General features: G+C 43.7%; 1 protein-coding gene across 1 annotated transcript in view; it reads right to left on the minus strand.

Annotated features, from left to right (window-relative positions):
• The window catches only part of LOC128783025 (transcription factor RFX3-like), a 197,015-nt gene that overhangs the window by 102,257 nt on the left and 73,999 nt on the right, over positions 1 to 20,759 (minus strand). The window contains exon 4 of the mRNA XM_053933599.1: positions 2,098 to 2,347. Coding sequence (XP_053789574.1) covers positions 2,098 to 2,347 — 250 coding nt within the window. The remainder of the gene's footprint in view (positions 1 to 2,097; positions 2,348 to 20,759) is intronic.

Raw genomic sequence — 20,759 nt, forward strand, 5'->3', positions numbered from 1 at the left:
CATCAGTGGAAAAGGGAAGAGTTATGGATGTCATCTACCTGGACTTCTGTAAGGCCTTTGAAATGGTCCCCCAAAACATTTTGGCCACTAAATTGGAGAGATATGGGTTTGATCAATGGACTGTTAGATAGATAAGAGACTGTCTGGATGGCCACGTCTGAAGAGTTACAGTCAATGCCTCCATGTCCAAATGGACTAGTCCAGTGACTAGTGGTGTCTCTCTGAGGTTCATACTGGGATCAATACTGTTTAATATCTTCATCAATGTAACACACAGTGGGATTGAGTGAACCCTCAGCAAGATTCCAGATTACACCAAACTGAGTGATTCAGTTGGTTTGCTATGTAGCATCCAGAGGGATCTTGACAGGCTTGAGGAGTGGGCCCATGCAAATCTCATTAAGTTCCCCACGGACAAGTGCAAAGTACTGCACCTGGGTCAGAGCAATCCCTGGTATCAATACAGACTAGGGAATGAACAGATTGAGGGCAGCTCTGCGGAGAAGGACTTGGGGATGCACTGGTGGACGAAGAACTGGCCATGAGCTGGCAATGTGCATTTGCAGCACCGAAAGACAATCACATCCTGGGTTGAATGAAAAGAAGCATGGCCAGCAGGTCAAATGAGGTAATTCTCCTTCCCTATTTAGCTCCTGTGAGACCCCACTTAGAGTACTGCATTCAGCTCTGAGGTGCCCAGCACAAGAAAAACTTGTTAGAGTGGTTCCAGAGGAAGGACACAAAGATGATTTGAGGGCTGGAACACCTCTCCTATGAGTAAAGACTGAGAGAGTTGGGGATTTTCAGCCTGGAGAAGAGAAGGCTCTAGGTAGTCTTTCAATACTTAGAGACCTTATAAGAAAGACAGGGACAAAATTTATAGTAGGGCCTGTAGCAGTAGGACAAGGGGTGAACACTGAAAGAGGGTAGGTTTTGATTAGACATAAGAAAGTGTTTACAATGAGGGTGGTGAGACACTGAAACAGATTGCACAGAGAAGTTGTGGATGCTCCATACCTGGGAGTGTTCAAGGTCAGAATGATCAGGTCTTTGAGCAACCAGATCTAGTGTAAGATGTCCCTGCCCATACTGTGATTGGTTTTGGGCCCCTTACGACAAGAAAGACATTGAGGAAGGACAAGGAGGACGAGGAAGCTGGTGAAGGGTCTGGAGAGTAAGTCATATGAGGAGCGGGGCTGAAGGAGCTGGGGTTGTTTAGCCTGGAGAAGAGGTGGCTCAGGGGAGACCTCTACAACTACCTGAAAGGAGCTTGTAGCAAGATTTTCAGTCTCATCCACATTCTTATGCATACAAGCATCCCCAGTGAACTGCACTGGTTTTGGCTGGGATAGAGTTAATTTTCTTCACAGTAGCTGGTATGGGGCTGTGTTTTGGATTTGTGCTGAAAACAGTGTTGATAACACAGGGATGTTTTAGTTATTGCTGAGCAGCGCTTACACAGAGTCAAGGCCTTTTCTGCTTCTCACACTGCCCTACCAGTGAGTAGGCTGGGGGTAGACAAATAGCTGGGAGGGAACACAGCTGGGACAGCTAACCCTAACTGACCAAAGGGATATTCCATACCATATGATGTCACGCTCAGCAATAAAACTAGGGGAGACACTGGCAGGGGGGGCACTGCTTGGAGACTGATTGGGCAGCTGGACTGGCTCAGTTGGTTGGTGAGCAATTGCTTTCATTTGCATCACTTGTCTTTCTTGGATTTTATCTGCATTCTCTGATATTTTTTCTTTTCCTTATATTTTTTTAATTCCTATCAATATTATCACTATTGTTTCCATTTTAAAATTAATAAACTGTTTTTATGTCAACCTACGAGTTTTCTCCTTTTTATTTTTCTTATTCTCTGTATGGTGCTTAGTTGCCAGCTGGGATTAAACCATGACAGCACTATATTATTTACATGTACAGAGTTAAACTAAATGTAAATATTTGCAAGACAAAGTCATGTATTACTGATTCTGCCAACATAATATGCTTTTTGCTACAGAAACATGTCAGCATGACAGAACATCATAGTGATTAAGAAATATCCCCAAAGATTTAACATAGTTAACATAGTTCTGAAGTACTTACTGTAGCTGGGGAGGCCCGTGTTGTATGAGTCACTGAATGACCAGAATTTTCCATTGAATTTCCAATCAGATAGGTCCCTCCTGAGTTGCTAATGAGCTGTCCTCCTGCAACACCCATCTGAATCCCTCCGGTGCCCACCATACTATGAGAGGAGACCACTGTAGTTGCCTGTGCAGAACTTCCTTCGAAGTAATTTCCCCCAGTGTTTTGGCTATACATCTGGGTTTCCGTGTAAGGATAAGTTGTTCGACTTCAGGAAAAGAAAATAAAAGAAGTAGTAGTTATTTATTTGAATTAAGTGAGGGAAGCATCATTGTAGAGAAGAGTGTACAGCTGCTATAACCAAATTTAACAAGATTGGCAAAAAAAACCCCGCATCTATACAAAATAACATTTCATATGTCAAAGTATTGAGTAATTAACTTGGACTCACTGTTAAAATAAGTATTCATTAAACTTAACAGAAAATGGTTTTAGCCCCATCTGAAGATGGGTGGAGAAAAGTATGACAAAAATTGAAGATATGAGAGGAAGATCTCATTCAAGTATTAATATATTATACAGTAATTTAAAAACCTGTTTTAACTTTTAAAATCCTCCAGTCAAAGCTGGATTTTTATTTATATGACATTTATTTTGTATACTGTCTTCAGCTGGAATAGAAGTCATTTTCCTCCTAGAAGTTGATACAATGCTGTGTTTTGGATTTAGGATGAGAATAATGTTGATAACACACTGATGTTTTAGTTGTTGCTATGTGGTGCTTATACTAAGTCAAGGATTTCTCAGCTTCTCCAGCCAGCAAGAGAGCTGGGGGTGCACAAGAAGCTAGGAGGGGGCACAGCCAGGACATCTGACCCAAACTGACAAAAAGGATATTCCATGTGTGAGCTCACAGCCCAGGAAGCCAACCACATCCTGGGCTGCATCAAAAGGAGAATTGGCAGCAGGTTGAAGGAGGTGATTCTCCCCCTCTACTCATCTCTTGTGAGACCCCATCTGGAGTACTGAGTACAGTTCTGGTGCCCTCAACATAAGAATGACATGGAACTGTTGGAGCAAGTCCAGAAGGAAGGTCATTAAGTTGATAGGAGGACAGGAGCACCTCCCCTACAAACACAGGCTGAGAAAGTTGAGGCTATTCAACCTGGAGAAGAGAAGGTTGTGTGAAGGCCTCATAGTAACCTTCCAGTACCTGAAGGGACCTACAGGGAAGCTGGAGAGGGACTCTTCATCAGGAACTGTAGTGATAGGACAAGGAGTAATGGGTACAAATTGAAAGAGAAATTTAGGTTAGACATAAGAAAGAAATTCTTTACTGTAAGGGTGGTGAGGCACTGGAACAGGTTGCCCAGGGAGGTTGTAGATGCCCCAAACCTGGCAGTGTCCAAGGCCAGGTTGGATAAGGCCTTGAGCAACCTGATCTAGTGGGTGGTGTCCCTGCCCATGGCAGGGGACTTAGGACTAGATGATCTTTAAGGCCCCTCTTCCCAGCCCTTAACATTCTATGATGTCATGCTCAGCATATAAACTGGGATAAGTTTGCCAGGGGGCTGGAATCACAGCTCAGGGATGGGCTGGGCATCAGTCAGCAAGTGGTGAGCCATTGCATTTTGCATAATTTGTTTTGTATATTCTATTTTTTCTCTTCCTTTTTTATCTTAGTAAACTTTCTTTATCTCAACCCATGAGGTTTACTATTCATAAAATCACTGAATCATAGAATCATAAAGGTTGAAAAAGACCTTTAAGATCATCAAATCCAACCATCAACCTCAACAATTATCAAGTCCAACTGTCAAACCATTTTTCCCAATTCTCTTCCCCATCCCACTGCAGGGAGGGAGGAGTGAATGAACAGCTGTGTGGTGCTTAGTTGCTGGCTGGGGTTAAACCACAACAACTGTGTCCATTACAAAACTGTGAGAAATGACTGCTCACTCTAAAATTTTTAAAAGCTTTATTAAACCTTAACAAAAATACAACAAAATGACTAAATAAAGAAAAACAGGCCTGGGAGCCTCCCTCGTGGCTGCCTAGCACATGGCTCCTCTTTGAGATGGATGATTTGCCTTTTATACCCCGGGGGGGGGGGGGTGTGCATCAGCCAACCCTGGCCCCTCCCAAAGTCTGTTAGTCAACTCTTTGCCATTTATTGGTGGAGACTGCTTTCTTGCAACTTGATTGGAGGGTCAGGTGTTGTCATGCCGTGCCTTCCCCCAGCAACAAGCTTTTCCATTCTCTACTGCCCCATGCAAGGGGCACATGTACACGCCTTCTTTCTACCTGTCTTAGATAACCAAAGCTGTCTGATGGCAACCATACAAAGGGAGGAAAGGGGAACTATGGGAAGAACAGAGGACATCTAAACAACAAATTACAATAACATAACTATACATCAATAAAGCTTCTCTTCATATTCACACAATATTCATCCCTTAATTGTGAGAGCCAATCATCTCATTATCCATCTATAACAAAACTGTAAACATGACAAAAAAATGTCAGTCAAGGGGGTCCTATATACAGGAGTCCTATAAATGCTTTGCTTTGATTTCAGATTCACTGAAATTCTTTGTCTGAAGCTTGAAATTCTGAGCTCATTTGTATTTTAAGACATTCAGTTAGTTCAGCAGAGTGAAATTTTAAATTGGATAGCAATATGTACAGTGTTATTATGAAAAAGAAGTAAAAGCTAAAATAGAACTACAATTTGTGAAAGGATTTGTGAAGGGAGTAGAAAAGTCAAAGGACCAGCAGCAATTTTACACAATTCTTTCCAACTATTAAACATTTGGGCTTCATTAACCAGTTAATCTTTGTGGGAGGTTAGGACAGTTTCTTTTTTTTCTTTTTCTCTCAGGGAATTTTCTCCCATTTGTTGCTAAGAGATATTAATGACCGGTACTTAAGAGAGACAAAAGAAGTGTCCAAGGTGGGGGGAAGGGGTGCAGCTGGATGCAGCCCCTTAGCCAGGGGTTTTTCTCTTGGGAAGGGCAGAGATACCGTGAGATTTTGGCTGGGGGTAAGGGGCTGGGCTCAGCTCCGAGCTCTCTCTCCGGACCAGAACAGAGACAGGCTGCAGTCGCTGTGGGAAGAATTCACCACCACTGGGAAGTCCCATCTCCTACTATTTTCTCCTACCGTGAGTTTTGGGTTACTCTCCTGGCAGCTGAGTGAAAGGACTCTGTGTACAGTATTGTCAATTCAGTAGTAAGTTACATTGACTCCTAATCTATACTATTTCTTTGCTAGCTATAATATAGGTACCTTTATGTCATGCACTGTTTTATGTAATCCAGTAGTTCTTTTAGTTTATACTGTGCAGTAAGTAACCCTGTTTAAGGCCTTTTGTCTGTTACCTCATATCTCACTAGAGTGGAGTAAAGGGGCTGTAATATATGTTATGGAATAATTCGTGCTTATGTAAAATATATATATGTAATAAATGGTGCTTGTACAAAAAAATTCTTAAAGTTTTAAACCACAAGCCACAGCTGGGGAAAGGTTGCGAAACCACGGATGGCAGCAAGCAGAAAGACCTCATTTACAAATGAAAAAGCGTGGCTCTGTGCGGAGATGGGCCCTTTCCTGGACCATCTGAGACAGTAATTTTGAAGAATTAAGAATTTTAGGAAAGTTAAGATGATAGTTAAATTAGATGTTGCTGAGTTAGCGGAAGTAGATAAATAGGCTTTGCTCATAGTTAACAGTAGCTAGATCTTAGATAAGATATCCAGGATCTAGTAACTCATTGCTTCTCAACTTTATGTTTGGGTAGCTGTGCTTATCATGAAAAACAGAATATGATAAACAGATTTCAGGGACACAAAAACAGTTGCAGACTTCCCATACTTGAGAAATCCATTGAACACAGGAAAAATACAAGGATTCATTTGTCACGTATGCATTGAAAAGGTAGAAAGGTCAGAACGAGGAAGACTTATTTTACTTCTTCATTTTGGAGACCCCTCCCCAAAATGGACCCCTGTTGTAGGTTGGGTTGATTTAGCTAGGGGTTTTATTAATGTCAGTTAGGTTTGTTCCTTGTACTCCCCTGTTTTCCCCTCACAGTGGTTTGCTCCAAGTTGTTTACCCCGAACGTTCCTGCCACTCAGATTCACAGTTACCTGTCAATCTTTTCACCTCTCCCTGTTTTCTCCTTATTTGGTTCTGTCAGTCAGGGGTTGTCACTCCCTGTTGAGTGTCAATCTTGTAACCACCCCCAGCTTCTTCATGAAAGTTCTGCATCAATCACCTCACCTTAGCCTTCCTATTTGTCCCAGAACGCTGTACCCACCTCTGTTATGTTACCATTGGTTGTTATAGTTGATGTAATTTCTCTATCGTTTGTCCCCATTGGGCGAGCCAGGTTTCCACCCCTGTCTGCCCACCCCCTACTTAATCTGTTGTCATTCTTTGTTCTCCGGCATTTTGCATTGCATTGCTCTGAGAGCATTTTGTTTCGACCACGCATGGGGAAATAAAAGTTCTTAGGGCTCACAAACAAAGTGTCCTTCTCTCATCCCTTCATCTCCTCTCAGCGTTTGAAGCCACCAAAGCTGTGTAACCCACGCCGCAGCACTCAGCATTACCAGGGAGGCAGACGCCATTACCCTGGAGTGCCCGCACACACATGGCGGCCACCCGGCCTTACACAGGCAGTGTTAGCCGGCGCTTCTCAACTGCTTGAGGTCATGGCAGGTAGCCGCTGCAGACCCCCGACTCATTTCAGGGAACAAAACTACGCATGCTTAATAGCCTTTTTGCCAATTAGCATAAGAAGCAGAGCAGAGGAAGTGACAGGGATATGAATATACATTCATATTTTGTGTATTCAAGACTTATGTAAATAAAAGGGCTTTGTAATACCTGTGATTTTCGCAGTGCGCATTAGGGAATTATCCCACGTACTGCCCAGCCGTTGCAATAAACATACACTTTCTAACTTTAAACTGTTAGAGTTTTTTGTCCGTCTCAGTTGAATATTGATATTAGATCAATATTCATATTTTAGTAAATCACATCCAGGAGACACCCAGCGATGAATACACGGGAGATATCTACGATCAAGATAGTCAGAGTCGTCAGGAGCATTGTCAGGAACATGCATCTCAATACCAGGTTCCCCTAACGCAAAACTCAACATCAGCATTCATCAGTTCCCAGAAACAGCTTTGTCCAGCTCAGCACAGAGAAAAGGAGACCCATGAATATGTGAAGCAAAGAGAAGAATAGGAGAACCTCTGCCCCAGGTGAAAAAAACTGTATAAAAACTGACTGGACAGAGACAGCATTCGTGAACAGAGGGGATCCGATGCGGTAGAGGTCGGATCTGTGTTCACCCAGCACCGATCTTGGGCTCGGCACTGCCCTTTTGATTGTGGCTATCTAAGACCGAATCTCGGTCGCGAAATAAAAATCTATTTTATTAATTATTAATTCGGCTTGATCATTTTTACTTATAACAATCTTGGTGACCTCGACATGATCCGATTTAGGGGTCCAGGGGCCCCCTCCACCATTCAGACTGTGCCCTGCTGATTTCAGTGGTCTGACGGGATCGGGAAACCCCGTGGAACCAATCATATCTCAAACTAAGAGCCAGAGCCACAATCAAAGAGGGGATAAAAACAGGCTCAGAACTCTCAGGCAAATCGGACAGACCTAGGAGGGGTCTCTGGAGCCACGGCACATTTTTTTCACTCATACAATTCTACGTGCACGAAGAACCCATGCGGGAAAAAGAACCGTGAGTATCACGTGGTTGAGTGAGGTGTGATCGAGCGCGTGTGTAAGATGTGATATTATCACGGAGAGAGTGTGGACCCCAAGATCGCAGTTCCACTCTCCCATGAGGGAAGTGGTCGGTCAAGGGGGAAGCAAACGCAACGTAGTAAAACTCATTTTCACGTGTCAAGCATGAAACTTGGGGAGTTTGGGGGTCGGTCACGAGGAGGATCAGAAAGGGAGGGTACGTTCTATAGTGTTTGGGAACTGGTAAACATTTTTGATCCAGGACTTGGTAAGTCTGGGAAGGAAAAGAGGAGAAATAATCAAGAGCTCATTACCAGCCGAAAAACCCACAGATCGGTTTGCTGTGAGGCTAGTAGGCTGGTAACTTTGAAAAAATCAGGCATAAGTACGGTACTGGTTAGAATTTTTTTTTTTGATCCTTTTTGGAACTCAGCGCAGATTTACGGTAAGGAGACACTAGTGAAGTAGTTTATTACACTTTTAAGAAAGATGGGACAGAGAAAAAGCAAAGCTCAGGGAAAAACTCAAGAGAAATCCGTGAAGGAACGAGAAAATGGTTTACCTGAGATTCTGAGACACAGCCTGCTGGGGTGGATGTTAGAATATTGGGAGGATTGTCCCGAATGGAGGAGAAAATCTAAGGAGAAAATGATTCATTACTGCGTAGAAATCTGGGGAGGCAAGGAAATCAGAAAACATCTAATTTGGCCTGTGTTTGGCACCTTTGAAAGATGGACTTGCCAAGCGTTACATGACCACGTGTATGGTAAGAATTCGCGGGATGAAGAAGAAAGGGACTGTGCCAGATTATGGGAATACGCTAGCACAGGGTTATTCCCAATCAAAACTTACAAGGGTACTGTGACCCAAAGCAAAGCATGGGAACCTTTAGATAACCTCCCGCCCCCGTATCTAACCCCCCCCATCTCAGCCTGTGCAAGCTCAGGCCCCTTTGTCCTCCACACCAAACCATACAAGCACAGGCACCCCCGCTTCTTATACAGCCTCCAGATGTCCCGCTCTTACCAGGGCAGGCTTCGGGGTATTCCCAGCCCCCACCCCCACCACAGGCGGCAGAAAACAGAGGGAAAACCCTTCCCACCAGGGAAACCGGTTCTCCCCTAGCCAGCAGGACACGGCACAAAACAAGAAAGGTAAATCATGATGATAGTGGGAGCGAGGAAGATAAGCATAATCTCCTCCCCTTAAGAGAAGTGCCAACCACCCCGAGAGTCATTGGGTATGTAAACATACCAATTAATAGCAGGGACGTAAGAGCCTTTAAGAAGGAAATGGGAAGGCTGCTGGACGACCCGTTAGGAGTAGCAGATAGATTGGATGAATTCCTGGGAACTAGCATTTATTCGTATGATGATATTACTGCTATCTATACTGAGGTCATTGTTCAACATCAAGGAACGAGAAATGATAAGGCAAACCGCGATATGAGATTGGGAACGTAGAAACCCCCAGGGAGGGCAGGGAGAAGAGAGATGGCCCGACCAGAGACCAACATGGAACGCCCAGACAGGAAGGCAGACAGAAAATGACAGAATGAAGGAATATGGTAATACGAGGCGTGCAGAAGGCGGTACCAAAGGGACAGAACATTAGCAAAGTACTAGGGGAATGCCAGGGGAAGGATGAAACACCCTCCGAGTGGTTAGAAAGGCTGAGAAGAAGCCTGCAAATGTATTCAGGAACAGATCCCGATTCCACAATCAGGGAGATCCTGCAAAAACACAATTTGTAGCAAAATCTTGGGAAGATATACGAAAGAAACTTGAGAAAATTGAAAATTGGTAGGAGAAAGGATTGCAGGACTTACTTAGTGAAACACAGAGAGTTTACATGAGGAGGGATGAAGAGAAGCAGAAAGCCCAAGCAAAGGTGTTGGTTAGGGAAGCCCAGAAACAGGAACTGGCCCAAAACCCTGCAAAATCAACACAGAACCACCAACCTCAGAGGAGACAGACCCCCTCTCAGAAGAAGTATTCAAACAGTCAGAAAAATATCCCGGAGTGTGGCAAGCACATTTCTCTCTCTCTCAGGATTTTTCATAAAGGTGCACAGAGAGAAAGAAAGAAAGAGAAAACAAGTTCTATTTCTGCTCCTTGTTTTTCCTATGTGGAATGTGCTTGGAGAATTGTTTACCTGGGGTGATTGCTTGATTGGATTCTGGTGAGAATTGTTTGAGTCTGGTGGCCAATCTGATCCACCTGTGTCTGGACTCTGGTGAACTGGGTCACGAGTTGTTAGTAGTTAGATATGGTAGTTAGAGAAAGTAGCATGTAGTTTTAGTATCCTCCTTTATATAGTATATGAATGTATTATAGCATAGTTATAATAAAGAAATCATTCAGCCTTCTGAAATGGAGTTGGACATCATCATTCTTCCCATTGGGTTTGCCTGCATTTTACAACACGGGAGTGCTTCTATTGCAAAAAGAAAGTGCATTTTAAGAGAGAGTGCCATAAGAGGATGAAAGATGAGAAAATCTTCCAGGAAGATTAGAGGTGTCAGGGGCTTTTTAATTTAGGGTCCAGAACATCCAGAGAGCCCTTGATAAATCTAAAAATAGGACCCCAAAAGCAAGAACTGGTATTCTAAGTAGATTCAGGAGCTGAACGGAGTACTGTTCAGCGGTTGCCACCGGGATGCACAAAAAGCAAGGATACTATGATGGTAATTGGAGCAAAGGGGCAACCCTTCAAAGTACCTGTTATTAAAAATGTAGAAATAGAATCAGAAACTAAGTTTTGCTTAGGGAATATACTACTGGTTGAAGAAGCAGATTATAATCTGCTAGGAAGAGACTTAATGGTGGCTCTGGAAGTAAGTCTAATCGTGCAGCAATCCCAGCTTAACATAAGTCTATATAGACTGACCACAGAGGACGAGGATAAAATTGATCCTACAGTCTGGTATACCAAAGGGGAAGCTGGAAGGATAGAGATGGAACCGATCCATACTGAAATTGAGAGACCAGAAGATCCTATTAGGATCAAACAATATCCCATTCCTATGGAAGGTAGGAGAGGATTGAAACCTGTGATAGAGGAACTAATAAAAAAAGGGACACTCCTATCTTGGCAGTACAAAAGACTGATGGTAGTTATAGGTTAGTACAAGACCTGAGAGCTGTGAATAGGAGGACTAAAATGCTATTTCCTACAGTCTCGAATCCTTGTTGAATAATATCTCTCCTGAAGATATCTGGCATAGTGTGATAGACTTGAAAGATGCTTTTTGGACCTGTCTCTTAGCTAAAGATAGCTGGGACTATTTTGCTTTCCAATGGGAGGACCCAGATACAAGCAGAAAGCAGCAATTTAGGGGGACATCTTTGCCTCAGGGGTTTGTAGATTCACCAAATCTGTTTGGTCAGGCTCTTGAACAATTATTAAGTCAATTAGTGCCAAGAGAAGGGACTAAATTATTGCAATATGTGGATGGCCTATTGGTAGCTGGCCCAAGAGAGGAAGAGGTAAGGGCAAGTACCATAGCATTGCTAAATTTCTTAGGGGATAAAGGATTAAAGGTCTCAAAGTCAAAACTGCAGTTTACTGAGCCCAAGGTTAAATATCTAAGACATTGGCTAACAGAAGGGAAGAAGAAATTAGACCCTGAAAGAGTAGCAGGGATTGTTGCTTTACCCTCCCCATGGACAAAAAGAGAGATTAGACAGCTGCTGGGACTTCTAGGATATTGCAGGCAGTGGATTGACGGGTATAGTGAAAAGGTTAAGTTCCTGTATGAGAAACTCACTGCTGACATGCTAAAGTGGACAGAATAGGACAAGGAAGGATTCAAAGAGTTAAAGGAAGCACTTATAGCAGCTCCAGTATTGAGCCTTCCCAATGTGAAGAAACCATTCCAGTTATTTGTGGATGTCAGTAGTCATACTGCCCGTGGAGTATTAACACAGGATTGGGCAGGAGCTAAGAAGCCAAGAAAGTAACTTTTGGGGGTCCATTGGTAGTTTATACTCCTCATAGTGTAAGAAGCATATTACAACAGAAAGCAGACAAATGGCTCACAGATGCTAGACTCTTGAAGTATGAGGCCATATTGATCCACTCACCTGATTTAGAATTACAAACAACTACTGCACAAAATCCAGTTCAATTCCCGTTTGGGGACACCTCAGGGGAGCCTACTCATGATTGTGCCGAGGTGGTGGAACTGCAGACAAAAATAAGGCCGGATTTGGAGGAAGAGGAATTAGAAGAAGGAGAGAAATGGTTTGTGGACGGGTCAGCGAGAGTTGTAGAGGGAAAAAGGAAGTCGGAATATGTGATTGTAGACAGCAGGATGGGAGAAGTAGTAGAGTCAGGACCTCTGAGTGCTAGTTGGTCAGCTCAGGCGTGTGAGTTGTATGCGGTGTTAAGGGCCTTAAGAAGATTAAAAGGAAAGAAATGAACAATTTTTACAGATTCAAAATATGCATTTGGAGTAGTCCACACCTTTGGAAAAATTTGGGAAGAGAGAGGGCTAATTAATACTCGAGGATGAGGGCTGGTTCATGAGGAAATGATAAGACAAATCTTGAAAGCTATCAGGGAGCCAGAGGCGATTTCGATTGTACACGTGAAAGGACACCAAGCAGGAATGCAGTTTCAAACTCGAGGAAATAATTTGGCAGACAAGGAGGCTAAAAGCGCAGCTTTATTGAAGGTAAGTACTCTGGAAGTCGAGGAGAGTGAGACCCAGGAGTATCCCCCGCATCCTTCTCAGAAGGAAATTGAAGGATATGAGAAAATAGGGGGGAAGCTAGAAGAAGGTAAGTGGAAATTGCCAGACGGGAGGGAACTACTATCTAAGGACTATACCCGGAAAATTTTGAAGAGATTACATCAGCAGACTCATTGGGGAGCACAGGCCCTGGCAGAACAATTCCTGAGGTTCTTCGGATGTAAGGGGATTTATGAATTAGCCAAGCAGAAGGTGCAAGGATGCATGATCTGCCAGAAGGTTAATCGGGCCAGGGCACGGCAGGCAGTATTGGTAAGTCGTCCGATAGCGTACCGTCCTTTCGAAAGGATCCAGGTGGATTTTACTGAACTACTCAAGGTAGAGAGGTATAAATTTTTATTGGTGATCGTCGATAAACTAACCCACTGGGTAGAGGTCTTTCCAAGCTCTAGGGCTACAGCCCAGACAGTGTCAAAAATCCTACTAGAGGAGATTATACCCCAGTATGGGATAGTAAATTACATAGATTCGGACCAAGGGACACACTTCACCTCAAAAATCATTAAACAACTATGAGAGGCCTTAGGGATCTGATGGGAATACCATACCCCATGGCATCCTCAAAGCTCAGGACAGGTTGAGAGAATGAACCAGATGTTAAAAGCTCAGTTATCAAAACTGATGCTGGAAACTAAGATGTTCTGGCTGAAATGTCTCCCCTTAGCTTTACTAAATATCAGGACCATGCCTCACTCTGAGACAGGGCTATCACCTTTTGAGATGTTGTATGGAATGCCCTATGAACATGGAATGCCAGTGGGTCATCCTAAGATAGAAGATGGACAAATACAACCCTATCTAATAGCGATAAATAAAAACCTACAGGAATTGTGAAAGCAGGGGATAGTAACACAGAGCACCCCTTTAGGGTTCGCTATACATAAAATACAACCTGGAGACAAAGTACTTATAAAAGCCTGGAGGGAAGTCCCCCTCACCCCTCACTGGGAAGGTCCTTTTCTTGTCCTTTTAAACACAGACACAGCAATTCGGACAGCGGAAAAAGGCTGGACACACGTATCTTGGGTGAAGAGGATTGAGCACCAGGAAGAGACACCTGAGTGGAAAATTACCTCAACCCCTGGAGACCTAAAGATAAAATTGCGCCAGCCAACTAAATGACCGAGAGCAACCAGATAAGTTGTACAGTAACTGGTTGTGAATGCTATCCATTTGTCCATTTCAAGTGCGAATATTGTCACGAGATCTGGGTCGCGCATTGTAAAAAGGGTTATAGACCTAAGGGCTTGTGTACAAGGTGTCTGGAAGACAAACAGTATTTGACTAGCTGTATCTTAGAGCTTTCTACTGCTTTGGGCATAATAGAATTAGACTCTTTAGAGTGATATCACTTGTTTAAAAATGGGATAGGGGGAAAATTGGACTCAAAAGCGCAAATCCTAACAGGTGCGTACCGGAGGTTAAATAAAGTACCTTGCAGCATCGATGCAGTCAAACTATCTAGGTGGGGCATTTCTAAAAGGCAGTATGCGGCTCGGTCGGGGTATGGAACCCCAGAAGAATATTCTTGCTGCCGAGAAGATGGTTTACCTCACCGCTGGTGGCAACCCAGTGGGCGTAGGCAAAGGAATACACCTATGGGAAATCCTGATGGGCCTGAGCCTAGTCGTGTGCAGGACAACTAGTCTGCACCTAGAAAATCTGCCCAGCACTGAGACACAGCATCCTGATAATGAGTGTGGGCAATGCTTACAGATTGTCCTGGAGGGACAAGGAGAGACAGAAACTTTAGCATACCCAGCCCCAAAAGATTGCAGCAGTGGTAAGAGAAGCGGGTACTGTACCTTAAATGGCACTTGATATGGAATATGCGAATTGGATGGAAAAACAGTATGTTATATCCCAAGAGCAAAATCTAAGGATGGGCAGTCAGAGATACCCACCCGTAAAAGGTATAAGAGGAACACGGAACAGATACCTGTTCCTACGTGTAATCAGTGTAACCGCACGGTGTGGATCGGGGGGAAAATGAAATCAATATTTGTGGCCTATTTTCAAGTTAACAAACTCTGTTATGACAGCACTCAGAGATGTGTATGATGGGCGGAAAAACCTACTGGGTGGGGAAAAATTCGAAATATGAAAATAGAGTAGGCCTCAGCAATGAGCTGCTTAAACTTGACCTCCTGGGGGATGACGATGACAGGGTCTGTTTACAATTCGATAAAACTTTCTGGTTTTCAAGAAATAATGAAGGATTAGACTCAGAAAGCAAAGTGAAACAGGTGGCCCAAAATTAAAAAGGCAAGAGTCAGAAATGAGAAAAAGGAGGATGGAACAGGAGAGGTTAAAGACCTTGAGTGAACAATATGACCAGCTGGAAAAACAGTACAGTGATTGGGGATTGCCTGCTCCAGACAGAAATTTATTCATAGACCTGATACAGGAAATAGCAACTGAATTAGGATTGTCAAATTGTTGGATTTGCGGGGGGCTTAAGTCAGCTGAAAAATGGCCGTGGAAAGGTGAGAGTTTAACTCCAGAGCAACTTCTAAAGTGGGACAATGCGCAAATATCAAAAACCATACAGAGACCTGAGGGATGGGTTTTAGATCAAAGGATAATTGGAACAATCTGTATTAGTAGAGAAGGAAAGGAATATACTGAGATAGTGGGATATACCCTGTGCATATCCACCCTAGCAGTAAACTAAGGTAACAAAAGCAAGATCTGGCAACCAGAACCTCCTGCTGGGTATTGGAGCCACGAGAAGAGAACAAACTGCAAATGGAGTGATAAAATTGAACTTTGCTGGAACAAAGGCTCTGGAGCTAACCCTTACCAATCCCTGGAAAATCTGAGGGGTTACTGGAATGAACCAGAGAACACAAAAATTAGATGGAAGGCCCCTAATGGGATATATTGGATATGTGGGAAAAAAGCATATAGCGAGTTACCCCGAAAGTGGAAGGGATCGTGCACTTTAGGAATGATCCAGTCCGTTTTCTTTACATTACCCAGGTCTGAAAGTAGTCTAGTAGGAGCACCCCTGTATGAAACTCTAGATAGAACAAAGAGAGAAATAAAGAAAAAACTCCCTATTGCAGGCGGCAGCCAGACATGGGGCGAAGATGAATGGCCTGCAGAGAGGATTATAGAATATTATGGCCCTGCCACATGGGCACAAGACAGGAGTTGGGGGTATAGGACCCCAATCTATCTATTAAACAGATTAATAAGGCTCCAGGCTGTAGTAGAGATCGTATCAAATCATACTTCAGACGCCCTTGAGCTACTATCCAGACAACACTCCCAAATGCAAGCCTTTGTGTACCAAAATCGGATAGCATTAGATTACTTGTTAGCTGAAGAGGGGGGAGTCTGCAGGAAGTTTAATTAATCCGAGTGTTGTATAGAAATTGATGATTACGGGGAGACCATCAGAGGCCTCGCGGCAGAGATTAAGAAGGTAGCGCATGTCCCTGTCCAGAAATGGAATTCCATCCTCCAGGCATCTTGGTGGGATCAGTTGTTTGACAGAGCTTGGTGGAAGAAGGTAGTGTTTTTCATATTATGCTCAGTAGCCGGGGTTATATTTCTACCCTGCCTAATACCATGTTTTATTAGGTTAATACATTCAGTGGTACAGGGTATGCAGGTAGCAGCTATGCCTATAGACCTGGAACGTGCTCCCAAGGGATTGAGTCAACTCCCTAAAATGTCTAAAATAATGAAACTAGGAGAAGGAGAAGTAAACAGTAAGGCAGCAGAAGCCCTGGCTAAGTTTGAGGAATGGATAAGGGAAGATGGGATTTTTTATAGAATATACCAGGGAGGACCACAAGGAGAATGGGATGAAAGTGAAGAGTCCAAAGAGGACTAAGGGAGTCCCCTTCTCCTCTGAAAAACACCAAACAAATAGGATCTAGAAACTAGAATAGCTGTGCAAATTTGGCAAAAAGCTCACAATCAGTTAGAAAATGGTAAAAAGGAAGCACGAATTAATGTGTTTATATAGAAGGGGTGGGACTGTAATATATGTTATGGAATAATTCGTGCTGATGTAAAAAATATATATGTAATAAATGGTGCTTGTACAAAAAAATTCTTAAAGTTTTAAACCACAAGTCGGGGAAAGGTTGCGAAACCACAGATGGCAGCAAGCAGAAAGACCTCATTTACAAACGAAAAAGCGTGGCTCTGTGTGGAGATGGGCCCTTTCCTGGACCATCCAGGAGACATCCAGCAATGAATACATGGGAGATATCTACGATCAAGATAGTCAGAGTCGTCAGGAGCATTGTCAGGAACATGCATCTCAATACCAGGTTCCCCTAACGCAAAACTCAACATCAGCATTCATCAGTTCCCAGAAACAGCTTTGTCCAGCTCAGCACAGAGAAAAGGAGACCCATGAATATGTGAAGCAAAGAGAAGAATAGGAGAACCTCTGCCCCGGGTGAAAAAAACTGTATAAAAACTGACTGGACAGAGACAGCATTAGTGAACAGAGGGGATCCGATGCGGTAGAGGTCGGATTTGTGTTCACCCAGCACCGATCTCGGGCTCGGCACTGCCCTTTTGATTGTGGCTATCTAAGACCGAATCTCGGTCGCGAAATAAAAATCTATTTTATTAATTATTAATTCGGCTTGATCATTTTTACTTATAACAGGGCAGAATCACCTCCCTCAACTTTCTGGCCACGTTGCTTTTGATGCAGCCCAAGGACACAATTGGCTTTCTGGGCTGCAAGCACACATTGCCAGCTCATGTCCAGTCTCTCATCCCCACCAGCACCCTCAAGTCCTTCTCAGCAGGGCTGCTCTCGATCAGTTAATCTCCCAGTCTATATTAACACCAGGATTCACCTGGACCCAGGTGCAGCACCAGCACTTGGTCTTGTTAAATCTTATGAGGATTTCATGGGCCTGGTTCTCAAGCTTGTCCAGGTTCTTCTGGATGGCATCCCATCCTTCAGGTGTGTCAACTGCACCACTCATCTTGGTGCCATCTGCAATTCTGCTGAGGGTGTACTCAATCCCTTTGTCTGTCATTGATGAAGATACTAAATAACACTGGTCCCAATATAGACCCCTGAAGGATACCACTTGTCACTGATGTCCATCAGGACTCTGAACAATTGATCACCACTCTTTGGATGCAACTGTCCAACCAATTCCTTATCCACCTAACAGTCCAACCACTGAATCCATCTCTCCAATTTAGAGAGAAGGATATGGGGGACCATGTCAAAGGCTTTACTGATGCCAAGCTGATTTTTTACCCTTTTTTTAAAATATATATTCTCTGTATTTTTTAAACATATATTTGTAGCTCTGTAGCCTATTATTGTATTTGTAGTTAGCTCCAGTATTTTTTTCCCTAGCCTGATAGGCAGAAATACAAAACAGATTCCAGAGGCTCCAAGCTGGGAGTCCAAGGCTCCTTTCCTATCTTGGTTCTTCCTGGGAACCAAGGTTGAAACCAGCTCTTTGAGACACATTTTCATAAACAGAGTTTAGTCCTTATCTAGAGGAGGGGTGTCCTAGGGTGAGGTTATGATGCTCATATCCCTCATTGTGTGTTCTGTTTATGCTGGATATTATATTCTGGGCCCTCAAGACAGGCTCTGAGAGCGAAGGCAGGGAGAAGAAGAAGCATGGAGTTTTGTTATCAGCCTGCACTCACTCCTCCACAGTCTGCTGGAACACAGAACTCCACTGTGTTGTCTGGGCACAGACAGGGCAGAACACCGTGCTCCTTTGCTTTTTAGTTAGTTTAGCTAGCTGAGGCAGTCCAAGTGTTCCCTGGACTGGTTTTCTTTCCCTTTTCTTGGATCCGTTCGAACCTGCTCTGGACTGGGACCCAGGGAAACACTGAGAGCTCGCACTTTGTGGCCTAGCAGGGCCTACTCTGGGCAGCAGCCTTTCCCAGTGCCGGAGGGACTGATAACAGAGCGACCACCCCCAGGAGAGACTTTCTGAATTTGTCATCACTTCAGAGCAGCGAATGAGTTTTGTCACCTGGTATTGTTCATTTTGTGTGCTGGGGAGTGTTTTGCCTGTTTAAATAAACAGGTTTTTTTCCACATCTCTCAGAGGAAATTTTCCCTAACCGGTTGAGGGGAGGGGCCGTGTGGGTTGGCTTTCTGGGGAGGCCCCTTTTGGAGGTTTTCTCCCAAATTTGCCCTAATCCAGGACAAGGGGGAATTCGAAAAAGGGTTGAACTGGAGGGGGAATTACCTCATCAATTATACTTCTAATTGGGGATTCTTGTCAGATATGCTAATTTGCAAAACCTATAAAAATTGTATATGCGTTTTGCTGTGTGTACATCTTCGGTGTTTTCCACCTGGGCAATTGTGCACCAAAGGATCCTTATAAAGGTAACCTCTTTTTATCACCCTGTGTCTGGCTCATGATTTTAGGGCCAGTGAAAAGGCATCATTACAGAAGTCCAAATAAATGACATCTGTAGCCCTTCCCTTGTCAACTGATGGAGTCACTCCATCATAGAAGGCCACTAGGTTGGTCAGGCAGTACTTGCTCTCGGGGAACCCATGCTGATTGTTCCAAATCACCTCCCTGTCCTCCATGTGCTTTAGCATAGTGTTTAAGAAATACTTTTTTTTTTTTTACTCTAAGGGTGGTCAACTGTGTATTTGGTCTGGCTGAACTGGAATTCATTTTCCCATAGCAGCCCTCCCAGTGCTGTGCTTTGCATTGGGAGCTGAAAAGGTGTTGATAACCCACCAGTATTTTGGCTGCTGCTGAGCAGTGCTGGCACAGCATCAGCACTGTCTCCCCAACATCCTCTCCCCCCCATCAAGGGGCTGGGAGTGGGCAAGATCCTGGGAGGGGACACAACTAGGCCAGCTGACCCAAATTAACCAAAGGGATATTTCATACCATATAATGTCAGCTTAAATATAAAAGCTAAAGGAGGGAGGAAGAATGGTGGGCATTCGTTATTTATGTTTGCCTTCCATATCAACCACTTCATGTGCTGAAGCCCTGCTTCCTGGGAACTGTCTAAACATCACTTGACGCTGTTGAGCAGGACGGGAACAAAGAACTCCAGATCAGAAGGCTAAGATAATGAACTCTCTCCCTTATTTCAAATGTACCGCGCTATATACAGAGAACATCGAGAAGACTAATTTCATTGGTCTTAGAGTAAAAACATGTCACACCATTGGTGTGCAGTGAATGACACACAGAGGCAGAACATATCTATAAACAATGTGAATAACAAGGTAGATTAGAGAATTATTTACATTCTTTTCCAACTGCCTCCCAGGGTCTTGCCTGGTTAGAAAACCTTTCTCTTTCTCTCTGACTGAGCTGAGAATATCCACAATCACTCACTGTAGAGAATAAACTTTTTTTTTTCTCTGCTTATGTTCATGCAAACTTTTGCTTTTACTTCAGTAAGCTGCCTTATCTCAACCTTATCTCAACTTATCTCAACTTGTTTTCCATCTTATTTTTTCTCCCCTGTCCCACTGGGAAGGAGAGTGATAAAGTGGCTTGGTGGGCACCTGACATTCAGCCAAAGTCAACCCACTACAACATATTCATCCTGTTTGTTTCTCATACTGAGTGCATTGGTGTACAAGCATTTCAGCTATACTCCTGATCCCTAAATCTAAATGTAAACATTGCCTTTTTCCGTTTAAAACTATTGCCCCTTGTCCTGTCAGTACAAACTCTGGCAAAAAATGCCTCTCTGCCCCCTTTATAAATTGAAAGTCTGCAATAAGGTCTCCCCAAAGCCTTCTCTTCTCTAGGCTGAACAACAACAACTCTCATAATCTTTCCTCTTACGAGAGGTGTTCCAACCCTCTAATCATCTTTGTGGCTCTCCTCTGGACTTTCTGTAACAGAACGGTGGGGGTGTCATGAGAGTGAAGCAGAGGGGGAGAATTCACCTCCCTCAAAATGCTGGCCACGCTGCATTTTATGCAGCCCAGGATGTGATTGGTTTTCTGGGCTGCAAACGCACATTGCCAGCCCATGGCAAATTTTTCATTTACGAGTATATCCCCAAGTCCTTCTCTTCGGGGCTGCTCTCAATCTATTCATCTCCAGTCTTTATTGATACTGGGGATTGCCCTGATCCAGATGCAGGACCTTGCACTTGGCCTTGGTGAACTTCATGAGGTTTGCATGCGCCCACTTCTCTC

Source organism: Vidua chalybeata, assembly GCF_026979565.1.
Source record: "Vidua chalybeata isolate OUT-0048 chromosome W unlocalized genomic scaffold, bVidCha1 merged haplotype SUPER_W_unloc_9, whole genome shotgun sequence".
NCBI lineage: Eukaryota > Metazoa > Chordata > Aves > Passeriformes > Viduidae > Vidua > Vidua chalybeata.